General features: G+C 36.4%; 1 protein-coding gene across 1 annotated transcript; it reads right to left on the bottom strand.

Annotated features, from left to right (window-relative positions):
* Positions 1-1,919: 1,919 nt before the first annotated feature.
* Positions 1,920-9,833, bottom strand: LOC145685307 (uncharacterized). The gene is made up of 2 exons (XM_081757679.1): positions 8,464-9,833; positions 1,920-2,124 (listed from the first exon to the last, which is right to left on the bottom strand). The coding sequence occupies exons 1-2, from the start codon at positions 9,831-9,833 to the stop codon at positions 1,920-1,922; spliced, it is 1,575 nt and encodes a 524-aa protein (XP_081613805.1).
* Between the last annotated feature and the right edge of the window lie 2,084 nt (positions 9,834-11,917).

Genomic DNA, 11,917 nt, shown 5'->3' with positions numbered 1-11,917 from the left:
TTCTAAATGATTCTGAGCGAATATTTAATGCTGATGAATCCAGCTTTTAACTGCGTCACAAATCAAGAAAAGCGTTGGGGTCCAAAGTGTGGGAAAATATGTACGAGGTGAAGGGCAACGAGAAAGAAACATTAACACTGTTTTGCACTTTTTCCGCAGCAAGAGAAATTGTATCCCCGATGGTCGTATACCTGTAAGAGATCTTCCAAAGGACGTTATCAGTGCAGTTTCTTCAGAGATTTTCATAGGCAAGTCAGGTCAGATAGCGGCTGGATGCGAAGTGAAACACTACGAATGGATAGCAAACGGTTTCCTAAAATGGGTGAATGATCCCTCTATTAAGAAACCAGTCCTTCTGCTAATCGACGGCCATAAGACTTACTTAGCAATGGAAGTCAACGAATTTTGTTCCAGCCATGCTATAGTACTCTACTGCCTTCCACCAAACAGCACACATATTCTTCAACCCTGTGACGTATCAGTGTTCAAGTCGTTTTCGAGAGTTCTACATGGAAACTGAGTAAAATGTTACAAGTGTTATTTCCGCACCACTAATTAAAAGACTGATATGCAAGGTAGCAACACAATTAGTAATTAAAAACGAGTTTAGAAGATGGGGTTTATACCCCTTCAACGCAGAGAAGACGAAGCATGTTTGGTGGTGCATTCCACTGAATTTAAATGAATTTGGTGGTCCCTTTCTTGACAAAACTATCACAAGATTACTTAATCTCAGCGACTATTGTGCGAAAATGCGAAGTGATACCTGAAAAACTAATGATGTAACACCTACAGATGCTATTAGTTTGGTAAAGTTATGCTTTAGCCTTCATACTGTAATTAAAAGCACATTAACCGAGTAGTGGTCGATGACTAAACATTAGGCGGTCGAACATTAACGAAAAATGGTCGAACACTAAAAGAAATCAGTTACTGGTGTTCTTCTGAAGAATATTACATAAATGGCATAAGTTATTTCAGTTTTGGATAAAGTATAGATAAAATATAGTTTTAGGATCATATGTGAGCTACTTGCATCCTCCTAAGTTGTTCCATTGAGTGAAAAACGATAAAGGACCATAAGAAAATGAGTTAGGTGGTCGAGGCCTGGCACATTTACCCTATACAGGCGAAAATACTTATTGATGAATGCAGCAGAAACAGATGTGCCAGTCAGTTATTGAAACACACACAAAACAAAGAGTTAAGAAAAGAAAAGCAGGCAGCACGTGTGAGTTGTGAAAGGTTTCGTTGCTTCTAAATCTGAACATATTTTTTCTTTCTTATCTTTTTTTGAACAGATTGGGAGTTTTTTTCCAGTAAAGAATGAAAAGAAATGAAATTTTTCACTTTTATTTTCAGTTCTCAATCAGCCAACTGATGGGGGGGAGGGGGAGCAAAAGTACCCTTCTGCACCGGGGCCCCGAAGAGATTTGTTACGGCTCTTAATATGGTATACGATGTCATATCGAAAAGTTCGAGACAAGCCAGCAGACTGCAGCACAATGCTGCAAGCTCAAGCACAGGGAGTACCGTCCTTCGTAAGTCAGTGTGCCACGAGACATCGTCCGTACATCGGGGGTAGCTGCTATTCTGACCACATATGCTACCACGTCTGCGATTTCATTAACAGCAAGTTAGAACAACTAGAGAACGTAAAATTCTGTGTGAAGCTGGGCAAATCTACCACTGAGATGCTTGATATGATTCAGCAAGTTTACGGCGATGTTGAAATGAGTCGTTCGAGTTGTTTCGAGGAGCACGCGCGCACCAAGAGGGAAAAAACATCACTGGAAGACGAAGAGAGATCAAGACGACCTTCAACGAGCTGAATATCTGAAAATGTCAAAACCATTCGGCAGCTTATGCATGAGGATCTTCGAAGAACAATCCACAACATTGCTACTATTGTTGGTGCGTCATACCAGAGAGTGTAAGCAATCATTACGTGTGACTTGAACTTGTGAAGTGTTGCTACCAAGTTCGTCCCGAAGATATTGAGCCAAGAGCAGATGGAACACTGCATCGAAGTCTGCCAAGAACTCCGTCAGCATGCCGTGGATGACCTGTTCTTCATCTAGAGGATCATTACCAGTGACGAAAATTGGTTGTACGGGTACAACCCTGAGAAAAAAACAACTGTTTTCACAGTATAAAAGCCACGACCAAAAAAGGCGAGGCAGATCAGCAGCTCGACCAAGTATATGTTCATCGTCTTTTATGAAATTCGCGGCATTATGCATTACGAATTCGTCTCCAGGGCCCAGACCGTCAATAGCGAGTTCCACTGCCAGGTTTCATGGCGTCTCAGGGAGGACATTCGGCGAAACCGGTCGGATCTGTGGTGCGCGAAAAACTGACTGCTCTACGACGACAATGCACTCTGTTACCATGCTCTCCTCATACGTGAGTTTCTCACCAGCACCAAGATGATCGCACTCCCGCACCCACCCCACTCACCAGGTTGGACTCTTGTGGGCTTCACCATGTTCCCGAAGCTGAAGATCCAGCTCAAAGGTAGCCGTTTGGACAAATTTTATTATTTCAAAACCTAAATTCAATTTTAACAGATGTTTGAATTTAAAACAGAAAAAAAAACGATTTTGGTTTCTAAAACTGAAAACCAGTTTCGATTTTCAAAATTCGATCTTTCAAAAAGCAAGAACCGAAAATGTCATGAAATGTGAACAGTTACTATCAACTAATAGCTTTTCCAAGAGCTGAACTATACTGATCGGTACGATATTTGGGAGCTGAATCCTAATTTCTTTAAGAATCCGCACCATTTTTTTTAATAAACAGTAACAGTACTGAAATGCGAGAAACACACGTAAATTCATGAGCGCCTCCAGTTCAATGTGAAAATATTAGTTTAGAAATCTTTCGCTTTCAGAGGGGTCTGAAAGGCTTGCAGAGGCGGATCTAGAAGGTAGAACTGTGGGGCAACCAGGACCCAAACTATGATAGCTATGTCATGAGTTTACTATAAACTTTCAAAGATATATAAGTAATAGCTCCAATCATTTTTGGCATTCAAAAAATTGAAGGGTCCCGGACTATCAGTCACTGATGGTTTGATACCGACAGGATTCTAGGGTGGGGAAATTTTCCATAATTTCCTTCCCGTGCAGCCACACTGCTATATCTAAAGTATTCTAAGTTTGTACAAAGAATTAGAATGATATTTGGCTTAAATAATCTAAACAAAAATCTATAAATGTAAGATATTTTAACGTTATGACGCAAAATTAATATGCAGGACACGCAGAGGAAATGTAGGACATCTTGCTACTTAGGTTAGAACACAGACAAATTATTTGGCAATGTCTAAAGAACTAGGACTGAAAGTAATGAGATTCAATTTGCTCCTTTGGTGTCCATTGTTTTGAAATCGATTCCTAGTATAAGCTCCGAATTTGAAAATTAGTACTGATCTACAGTATTTAAAACAGATATTTTTAAAAGTAAGTATGTTTATTTCTATGTATGCTAATGAAGCAGTACATATAGCAATCGCTGTCAGTGGGGCTTAGACCCTATGGTGTTGTACTGTTGAACACCAGGTTAGGAAATAGTGTTTTAAATATTATTATTATTATTATTATTATTATTATTATTATTATTATTATTATTATTATTATTATTATTATTATTATTATTATTATTATTAAGTAGGAGTACATGTTTTAACTTTTTAACTGTGTTTTGAGATCCGTTACCTACGAATATCAACTATTAAACCATGACGTTATTTTTCAAATGTAGATCGAAAGGTTCATACGATTGATTATATCTAAAAACTTTGGAACCACATAGATTCAATATTAAAGTAATTTTAATGTTTTTTAAATAAACATTTTGAAGTATGATGGTTTCATAAACCACTTTAAACATTGTTAATTCCATGCTTTCCTCACGGAGAAGTTACGGTAGAGGCGCTAATTTCACAAGCTATTCACAATATTGATGGTAGTTTGGAATACATTATGCTAATGAAATATTAGGGAAATATCCGAATCAGTACAGATGCGAAAACACAGTGGTGCAAAATTATTTTGCAACCGAAAATGTCAATTAGCCTATTGCTCCTTTGTGAATAGTGTATTGAAACCATAAACTAAAAATTTTAAAAAAATATCATTTTTATTTATAAAAATGGCAATTTGGTAGGTGAAAATGGAACAAAGTTTTTGTAATATTTTAATTGTTAAATACGTGCATAACATTATTTTTAAAAATTACAAGGACAGTATTTGTAATTAAAAAATTGTTGGCAGCAGAAGCAAAATAATTAAAGATTACTTGTAGTTAAATAACAATATTTTTTAATAATAATTAATATTTGAATAAAATTACAAAAAAAAGAAAGAAAAAAAAACGAAAACAAACCTCAAGGTAAATTAAAATTGAAAAATACTTATTTTTACATCATTAAATAAGAACAATATTTTTCAAAAAGTGTAATTAGGACTTTCCCAAAATTTTGTAAATTTTTATATTGGCTTTTGGCAAAGTAAAAAAAAAAAAAATAATAATAATAATTAAGGCAAACAAGGACAATAGTCCATATAAAATAACCAAGTTTGCAAGTAAAAAATAATTCTGCATTCTGTATTCTGGATCCTGCATTCAGCATCGCAATGGAATGGTCTATAGGAAATTACAAATACCATTGTCTGGTGAAAACCAAGCAAAATATGCAATAAGATAAAGTATTACTACAAGAAACTTTAACTGTCTATTTTGCATGTAACATGATATTAGGAGGTCTCTAAAAGTAACAGGCAAATTTAAATACTTAAATATTCAGCTTATTTATGTCATAATTGGCTTAGCATTAAATAAATTTATAGTTATATATTATGCAATTAAAATAACATACTATGTCTAGTTATAAACTCAATGCTCTTAAATATTTACTATTAACTAATTTATATTGTTACAAAAATCCACTATACTACCATTGTAAATTAATTGTTTCATTAATAAAATATTATCAATTGTAACAATAAAAAATTGCAACCATTCGTTTAATTTCACTCTCTAATTTAATTTAAAAAATCACTATTCCTTTTATAATTTATATAACAAAATTTATAATATAACAATTTATTTTAATCTTTATTTCTTTTCTTTTCTTTTCTTTTTTCTTTTTCTTTTTTTTTTTGCCTTACGGTACAATAGGAAATAGACAAGACAAGAACAAATCACTAACTATTAACCAGGTTTCAGGGCATATGGTTCGTTAGTGCAATCAATTAGCTACAACTGTCTTTACTTGCTCACAGACGCAGTCAGTTTTATCACACTGTACTACAAGCGTAATACGCCAGATAATTTCCATTCTATAGCATAGAAAATCTCTCTCTTCCGTAAAACATTAGTTTTTCCCATGTTGAAACTTCAAGGCATTTAAGAGCAAACGTAATTCACATACTCAAAGAGAAAAGCACAATATTACCTTTTAATTCACAGAATACAATTGAGGCGTATAGTTTCTAAATCCGCCATCTCCTTCATAAAAGGTTTCGTGAAAAACAGGAAAAACTGATAACCCAGATTGTATGTGAGATAAAATTTTCTTTTTAGAAATACTTTCCTGCTTTCTGGACATTCATTATAACTACCAAATGACAAAAATCTCTCCCATCGTGTCGGGCATGGAAAGGAATACCAGTAAATCTACTTTTTTTGAAAATTGGAGATGGCGGATTTAGAAACTATACGCCTCAATTTTGATATTTACAAAAGGCTTAGGTATTCCTATCACAAGTATTCTTGCATTGGCTACACCGTACTTTCTGACCTGAACGAAAACGCAATATTTTGCTGCAACTAATGTGCAGCAACGCACAGAGTTTCTAATAACAGGGGCGTCATTTGGGCAAGTACAGGTGGAAGCAATTGCCTCCCCCCTCTCAGTTTGAGAAACACATGCTTTTTAATAAATTATATGCTAATATATTAATAAGAAACTCTTATATTGGTATAAAATCTTGCTCTCCGTCCCACTGGCAAAACCTGAAATGACACTATTGTTTAATAAGTTAGAACAGGGAAGGTAGATTTAACACGCGCCTTAATTATTTTATTTACTGCTATAGATATCTATCTGCAAGTTACACAGTGTTCGTAACAACCCTAAATATTACACATTCAGCCAAGAAGAGTTTTTTCCTTTCGAAGACAGATTACACCTTCCATTACTTCAATACACCTCGGAATCTATTTTTAGATGTCCTATCCATAACTTAAAAAGTTTTGAAGAGAATCCCAAATAAGGATAGTTTACTGGTGATACGAGTTCTGTTCTCATGATTTTCTCGTAAACAATTCCAATCATTTTGTTCAAAATATGCAAATCAAATCTGTTTTAATTAATTTACAAAATAACACTATCAATGGTAGTATCTTAGATGAAAGATTAGTGTAGTGGAACAGTGTACTCCTGAGAGTGAGTTTTCATTGACCGCTTGATTTGAACGAAACAGCTCTAATGGTTTTGTTCATACTTCGTAACAAATCGTAGCTAACGTCCTTTGCTATTAATGACCTCACCATTGACCAGCTACAAAAACAGAAAATCATTTGGGAGGACGGAAGACTGTTGCCACTTTTACAAGTAATGTGAAAATTTGCTAAGCTATTTCATCTTCTATTGGTAGGTTGTATTTTTCCGTTTCACCATATTTTACTGGGGACGGGGAGATCTGGGACCCATGGGCACTCCTTGGTTACTTTGCTGCCATATGTCATTACTTCTTTTTTTTAAATCTGAACGGATATTTTGTGAGAATCGTTCAAAGGACTAGTTAGAGGTTGATATGAATTGGGTAAGCATTCGCTGTTGTGAGTGGAAATATGATGATGACAAATGAATGTTGATGAGTGAGGTGCTCTGGACGTCACAACACAGTAGATGGATGTTAGAACAGACAAATGCATATTAATCTTCTGTCCTGGGGCGGCTCAGGACTGATGAAAGACATATGGATAGCCCTTATTAGTGGTGTGGAGAAACAGTGCTATGATGGGAAAAGATGAGGAATGTGCTGCTGGATAAGTTGGTGACGAAAGAATGCTGTGTGATGATGATCTGCTGGAATATTGCGGAGATATATTGTAACCAGGACGCTGAGTGGTGTATAACAGTATTTATATGCGGATTCTTGCTGTAAGTCTGTAAATATTGTATCAAGAAATATATCCTTACGATTCTGGAGATTCTTGGCTATAAATTTCTCACGCAAGTTGGCAATGTGGTGAACGAGCGGAGGAAAGTCAATTTTATCATATAGGTCAGTATTGTGATAAGGAAGTTTGATCCGATATGCTAAACGAATGGCATGTCGCTCTAGAATCTCAAGTCTGTTGTAGAATTTTTGTGGGGCTGAACACCAAGCTACGTGACCAAAAGTAAGGACACTCCTCATGAATGCTTTGTAAGTGTTAAGTAATAATTTAGAGTTCAGTCCCCAGTTCTGACCAACAAGGCGACGAAGAAGTTATAATCTATTTTTAGCCTTCGTAACAATTTTTTGTAACTGAGGTGTCCATCGCAACTTATCATCAAAGATGATACCTAAGTATGTAACAGTTTTAGAGGGGTGAAGAAGGTGATCGCCTACTCGTATCTGTAACAAATTAGGATTACGCCTAACTTTACTGCGACACTTTGTTGGTAGAATAACTAGTGTCTGAGTTTTGTCTTCGTTTACTGATAGTCGCCATTTACGACACCATTGCAGAAAAGCTGTAATCGTAGTCTGCAAGTGTACGTTAATATGTTGTATTGATTTGCCTAGTGTTAGAAAGGCTGTATCGTCAGCATATTGGAACAGGTAAGTATTCGGCGCTGGAGATGGCAAATCTGAAGCATACAGAATGTACAAAAGAGGCAATAAGCTAGAACCTTGCGGTACCCCCGTGTGTGGAAATACTGGATGAGATAGAGAGTTATTGACGCTGACATAGGCAATACGGTTAAGTATGAACGAATAAATAACTCTGAGGTATGAGAGAGGAAGACTCAATTTAAGCAATTTATAAAATAATCCGTAGTGCCAAATCCGATCGAATGCCTTTTCAAGGTCCATCAGTATGAGACAAGACGGAAGAGATTTATTGTAGTGGTTGGTTATGATGGTAGTTAGGCGAAGTAACTGATCATTTATACTGTAATAGGGTCTAAATCCAGCCTGATGAATTGGTAAAAGTTGATGGTCAGTGATATAGGGGTGTAAACGTAAGACTAGTATTTTTTCAAAGACTTTACCAAGAGTGGACGTTAGTTGGATGGGACGATATGATTGCACAGAATATGCTGGTTTGTTCGGTTTCAAAAACATACAGACTTTGGATACCTTCCAATCGGAAGGATAGTAACCTGTTCGAAGTATAAATGTATATATTGTAGCCAGAAAAATGAAAAAGTTGGCCGAACATTCTTTCAGAAGTCTGTACGATATTTGGTCAAAGCCGGGGGCAGTGCTACGTTTCCGTTTAATGACGGGTAGAATATCTCCAGAAGTGATTTCCTGAGTTAAAGGATTATTGCTGTCTAACTTGTGATGGATGGAAGGCTGTAATAGCTGGTTTATTGTTCCTTCGGAAACTTTGGGACTGCTGCGGTGAATACAGGTAGGAGGTATAAAGACAGATTGGAGATGGTCGGCGAAAGCATCTGCTTTCTCATTGTCCGTATGTAAAGGTTGATCATTCTGTATAAGGGGATAAGATGAACTTACTTTTTGCCCAGTTAGAAGGTGAAATTTTTTCCAATATTTCGTTGGATGTGACTCTGTGTTCAGTTGATTACAGGTTTTGCTCCAGCTAATCCGCTTGTGAGCAACAATATAATTATGCACCGCCCTTTGCCACCTACGAGCTTGCGTTAGGTATTCCGGGTTTCGTGTTTTTTCGTATTCTGGAAAGTAATAGCGAGATTTGCGTACGAGAGCCAAATATTGAGGAGGCAACATTGGCTGATATGTTTCACCTCGATACTGAGGTATATGTTGGTCAGCGCTATTTCTTATAGCCTCTACAATGCTTTGTACGGTACCTTCAAGCTCTAATTCAGTAGTAGGTGGTTCTAAAGGAGCAAGAGCGACATCTATATCAGAGCGATATTGATCCCAGTTCGCTTTGTCGTACAGCTTGATAGTTCTTAAAACTGGTTCCGATTGTTGTCTTTTATGGTTAACAATCACTTTTATTGGAAGGTGGTCGCTGCCAATACAATCCAGAATCTGTATGATGCATTTATCGACAATTGAAACAGTACTAATAACAACGTCAGGTGTCGTCTGACTGCTTGGTCGCGTATGTTTAGGTAGTTGATAAACATGTCCATGCAAATTAAGTGATATATGATCGTGAAACTGTTCTTGATCTCGTACAGAGCGACTATGAATATTAATGTCGGCTAATATTATGAGATGTCTAAATTGATGAAACAAGTAAGTGAAAAATGCAAGAGGAATGACGTTGCCGGGACGAACGTAGATTGTAGCCACTGTTAGTGCAAGATTTGGAAGGTAAACTGTTGTCACTAGGTGCTCTGGTAACTGATAATGCAGTGCAATAGAGTGGTTTCTATGAGTGATTTTATTACGTATTCCGATTGCAGCTCCGCCTTGAGCTCTTGCATTATGGTCTGGGTAATCACAGCGAAGAAAGTTATATCGAGGAAAACGAATATATGTAGTTGGTTTGAGCGCTGTTTCATTCAGAAGAAAGAAGTCTATATTCTCCTCAAGTAGTAATTGCTCAAACAGTATGCGATGTGACGGTAGGGAGCGAATGTTCATGAAAAGAAGTGCAAGAGCCATAATCGCATAAAACATTATGAACTTAGACTGCGGTGTCTCTCGGTACAATGTGGAAATGAACATAGGGCCCAGAATATGTAGCATACAGATTAACTTGAAAGATAGCTGAGGCTGCTGCAATAACGTGATCCAGAATAAGTTGGCGTTGGAAAGGAAATATATTTTGAAGGATAAGCGTAATGTAACGGAGAAAGTTTTCAACAATTAATGGAGTTGTAATGGATTGTGACACTGGTACTGTTGAGTCTGTTGTTCGTAGTGGGACAGTCATCTCAGGATGTTCTGGATTTGCTGCTGGTTTAGCTTTACATTTATAGCTATAGGTCGGATGTGTGTCACTGGAACAAGTAGAACAGTGCGGGGCCTTTCCCGTATTTGGACAATCTTTGGTTTCGTGAGTGCCAGTACAATATCCGCATTTCGCAACATTTGGACATTTTGCAGTTATATGTTGATTATAAACTTGGCACCGTTCACACCGAATTGGCATGGAAATATTAAGTGCACATCTATAATATATTTCATTTGAACTGAAAGATGTATGATTTCCCGGTAGGCTCACGGCTAGTTTGCTAGATTACGATCCACATATTCGAATCGAACAAAATTACTTTTTTTTTCTCTCTTTTAAAGAGCAATCTTGCCCTCCATAATCGGATTGTGACATGTAAACATAAAGTGTAATCCTCACTGTTACATAGACATAAAGTGCAACTGAAATAAGGAGTTATAGCATTTACCTTTACACCATTTTGATAATGTTGAGATAAAGTAGTAATGATTTGACATTATGTTCGTCTGTCGAACTCATCTAGTGTGTACTAGATCTCGAAATATTGTTTGGTACTTGTCTACTCTTTAGGTTAGAGTGAATGATGTTCCGTTATTAACACTTTTGAGACTTCCACTTTTTTAGGTTAATATTAGACTTTCAGTCAAGCAGATTGCGTCGAGACGATTTATCGTAGGATTGTGTTTCATACCTTTTTTCTTTCTTCTTCTTTTTTTTTTTTTTGGAATGAAATAAGGTTTCTAACTGTACCAGCCAAATTTCTCTATTGTGTACCTAAGGAAATAAAATTCCCGCCCAAAGTGCGAAAGAGGGATTAAAAAAAAAAAAGAAGAATTCCCCGTTTGCCGCGAATTTATCCCCTTAGGTACACGACACGGACATATGAATGCTACAAAAAAAATTTGCTTCATTTACGAACTAAACGTGGTGTAAACCGTGATTCTGGGATAAATAGTCTTGGTGCTAAAATTCATGTACTATTTTTTCCCTACCAATTTTTTTCCTAATAACTACTAATCTATTATTATTCAATAAGCTCTAGCGTCAAGACGCTTTATCGTAGGATCATTGTTCGTACCTCATTGTGTTTGTAATGAAGAAATGTTTCCAACTGTATAACTCAAATTTCCCTTTTGAATTTATTTTGGTAATAATTACTAATGTTAATGTATTGTTAAAAAATGCTCTAAAATTTACTTACCTTTTCTTTTCTTCTTCGTCCATGTTTGTGACGTCTCTGCCCCCAGACATCGCATGCATGACTGCAAAATGCCCATGAAACATGTTCTTTGATGTTTCCTCGTTTGAATGAATGTAAAAAAACCCAATGTGAAAATCTTTATTAGAGATTTATAAAGCGAATTCCGAAGGTCGACGCCATGGTACAGATCTGTACCAAAGGCCCCAAAGGGTTAAGAGGTACCTGAACCCTGATATATTACTAAGAAATACTTAAGTAAATGCATAAATGGAATTAAATCTTTCAGTTTTACGTGACATGATCATGTCCTGTAGGGTAATGGAGACGGATGATAAATGAAAGAATTGGTAGAATGAGAATGGTGAAGAAAAGGGACAGTCCCGAGGAAACCAACATACACAACGCTTCTTACTACTTAAGTGAATGTCTGTAAAGTAGTAATATAGTACAAATACACTTAGGAATGCATCTGTATGTGTCGATTTATGTCAAGGTCGAAGAAATTTTGTTGTATATGGCAACACTTTTAGTGTTACACACTTCACATCAAGACAAGAAACAGGCGTGAGAATCAAACGTAACACCATCCAA

This window comes from Thermobia domestica, chromosome 5 (genome assembly GCF_964235325.1).
Source record: "Thermobia domestica chromosome 5, izTheDome1.hap1.1, whole genome shotgun sequence".
NCBI lineage: Eukaryota > Metazoa > Arthropoda > Insecta > Zygentoma > Lepismatidae > Thermobia > Thermobia domestica.
Note: the sequence above shows the minus strand (reverse complement) of the source record. Positions and strands in the feature narration are given on the sequence as shown.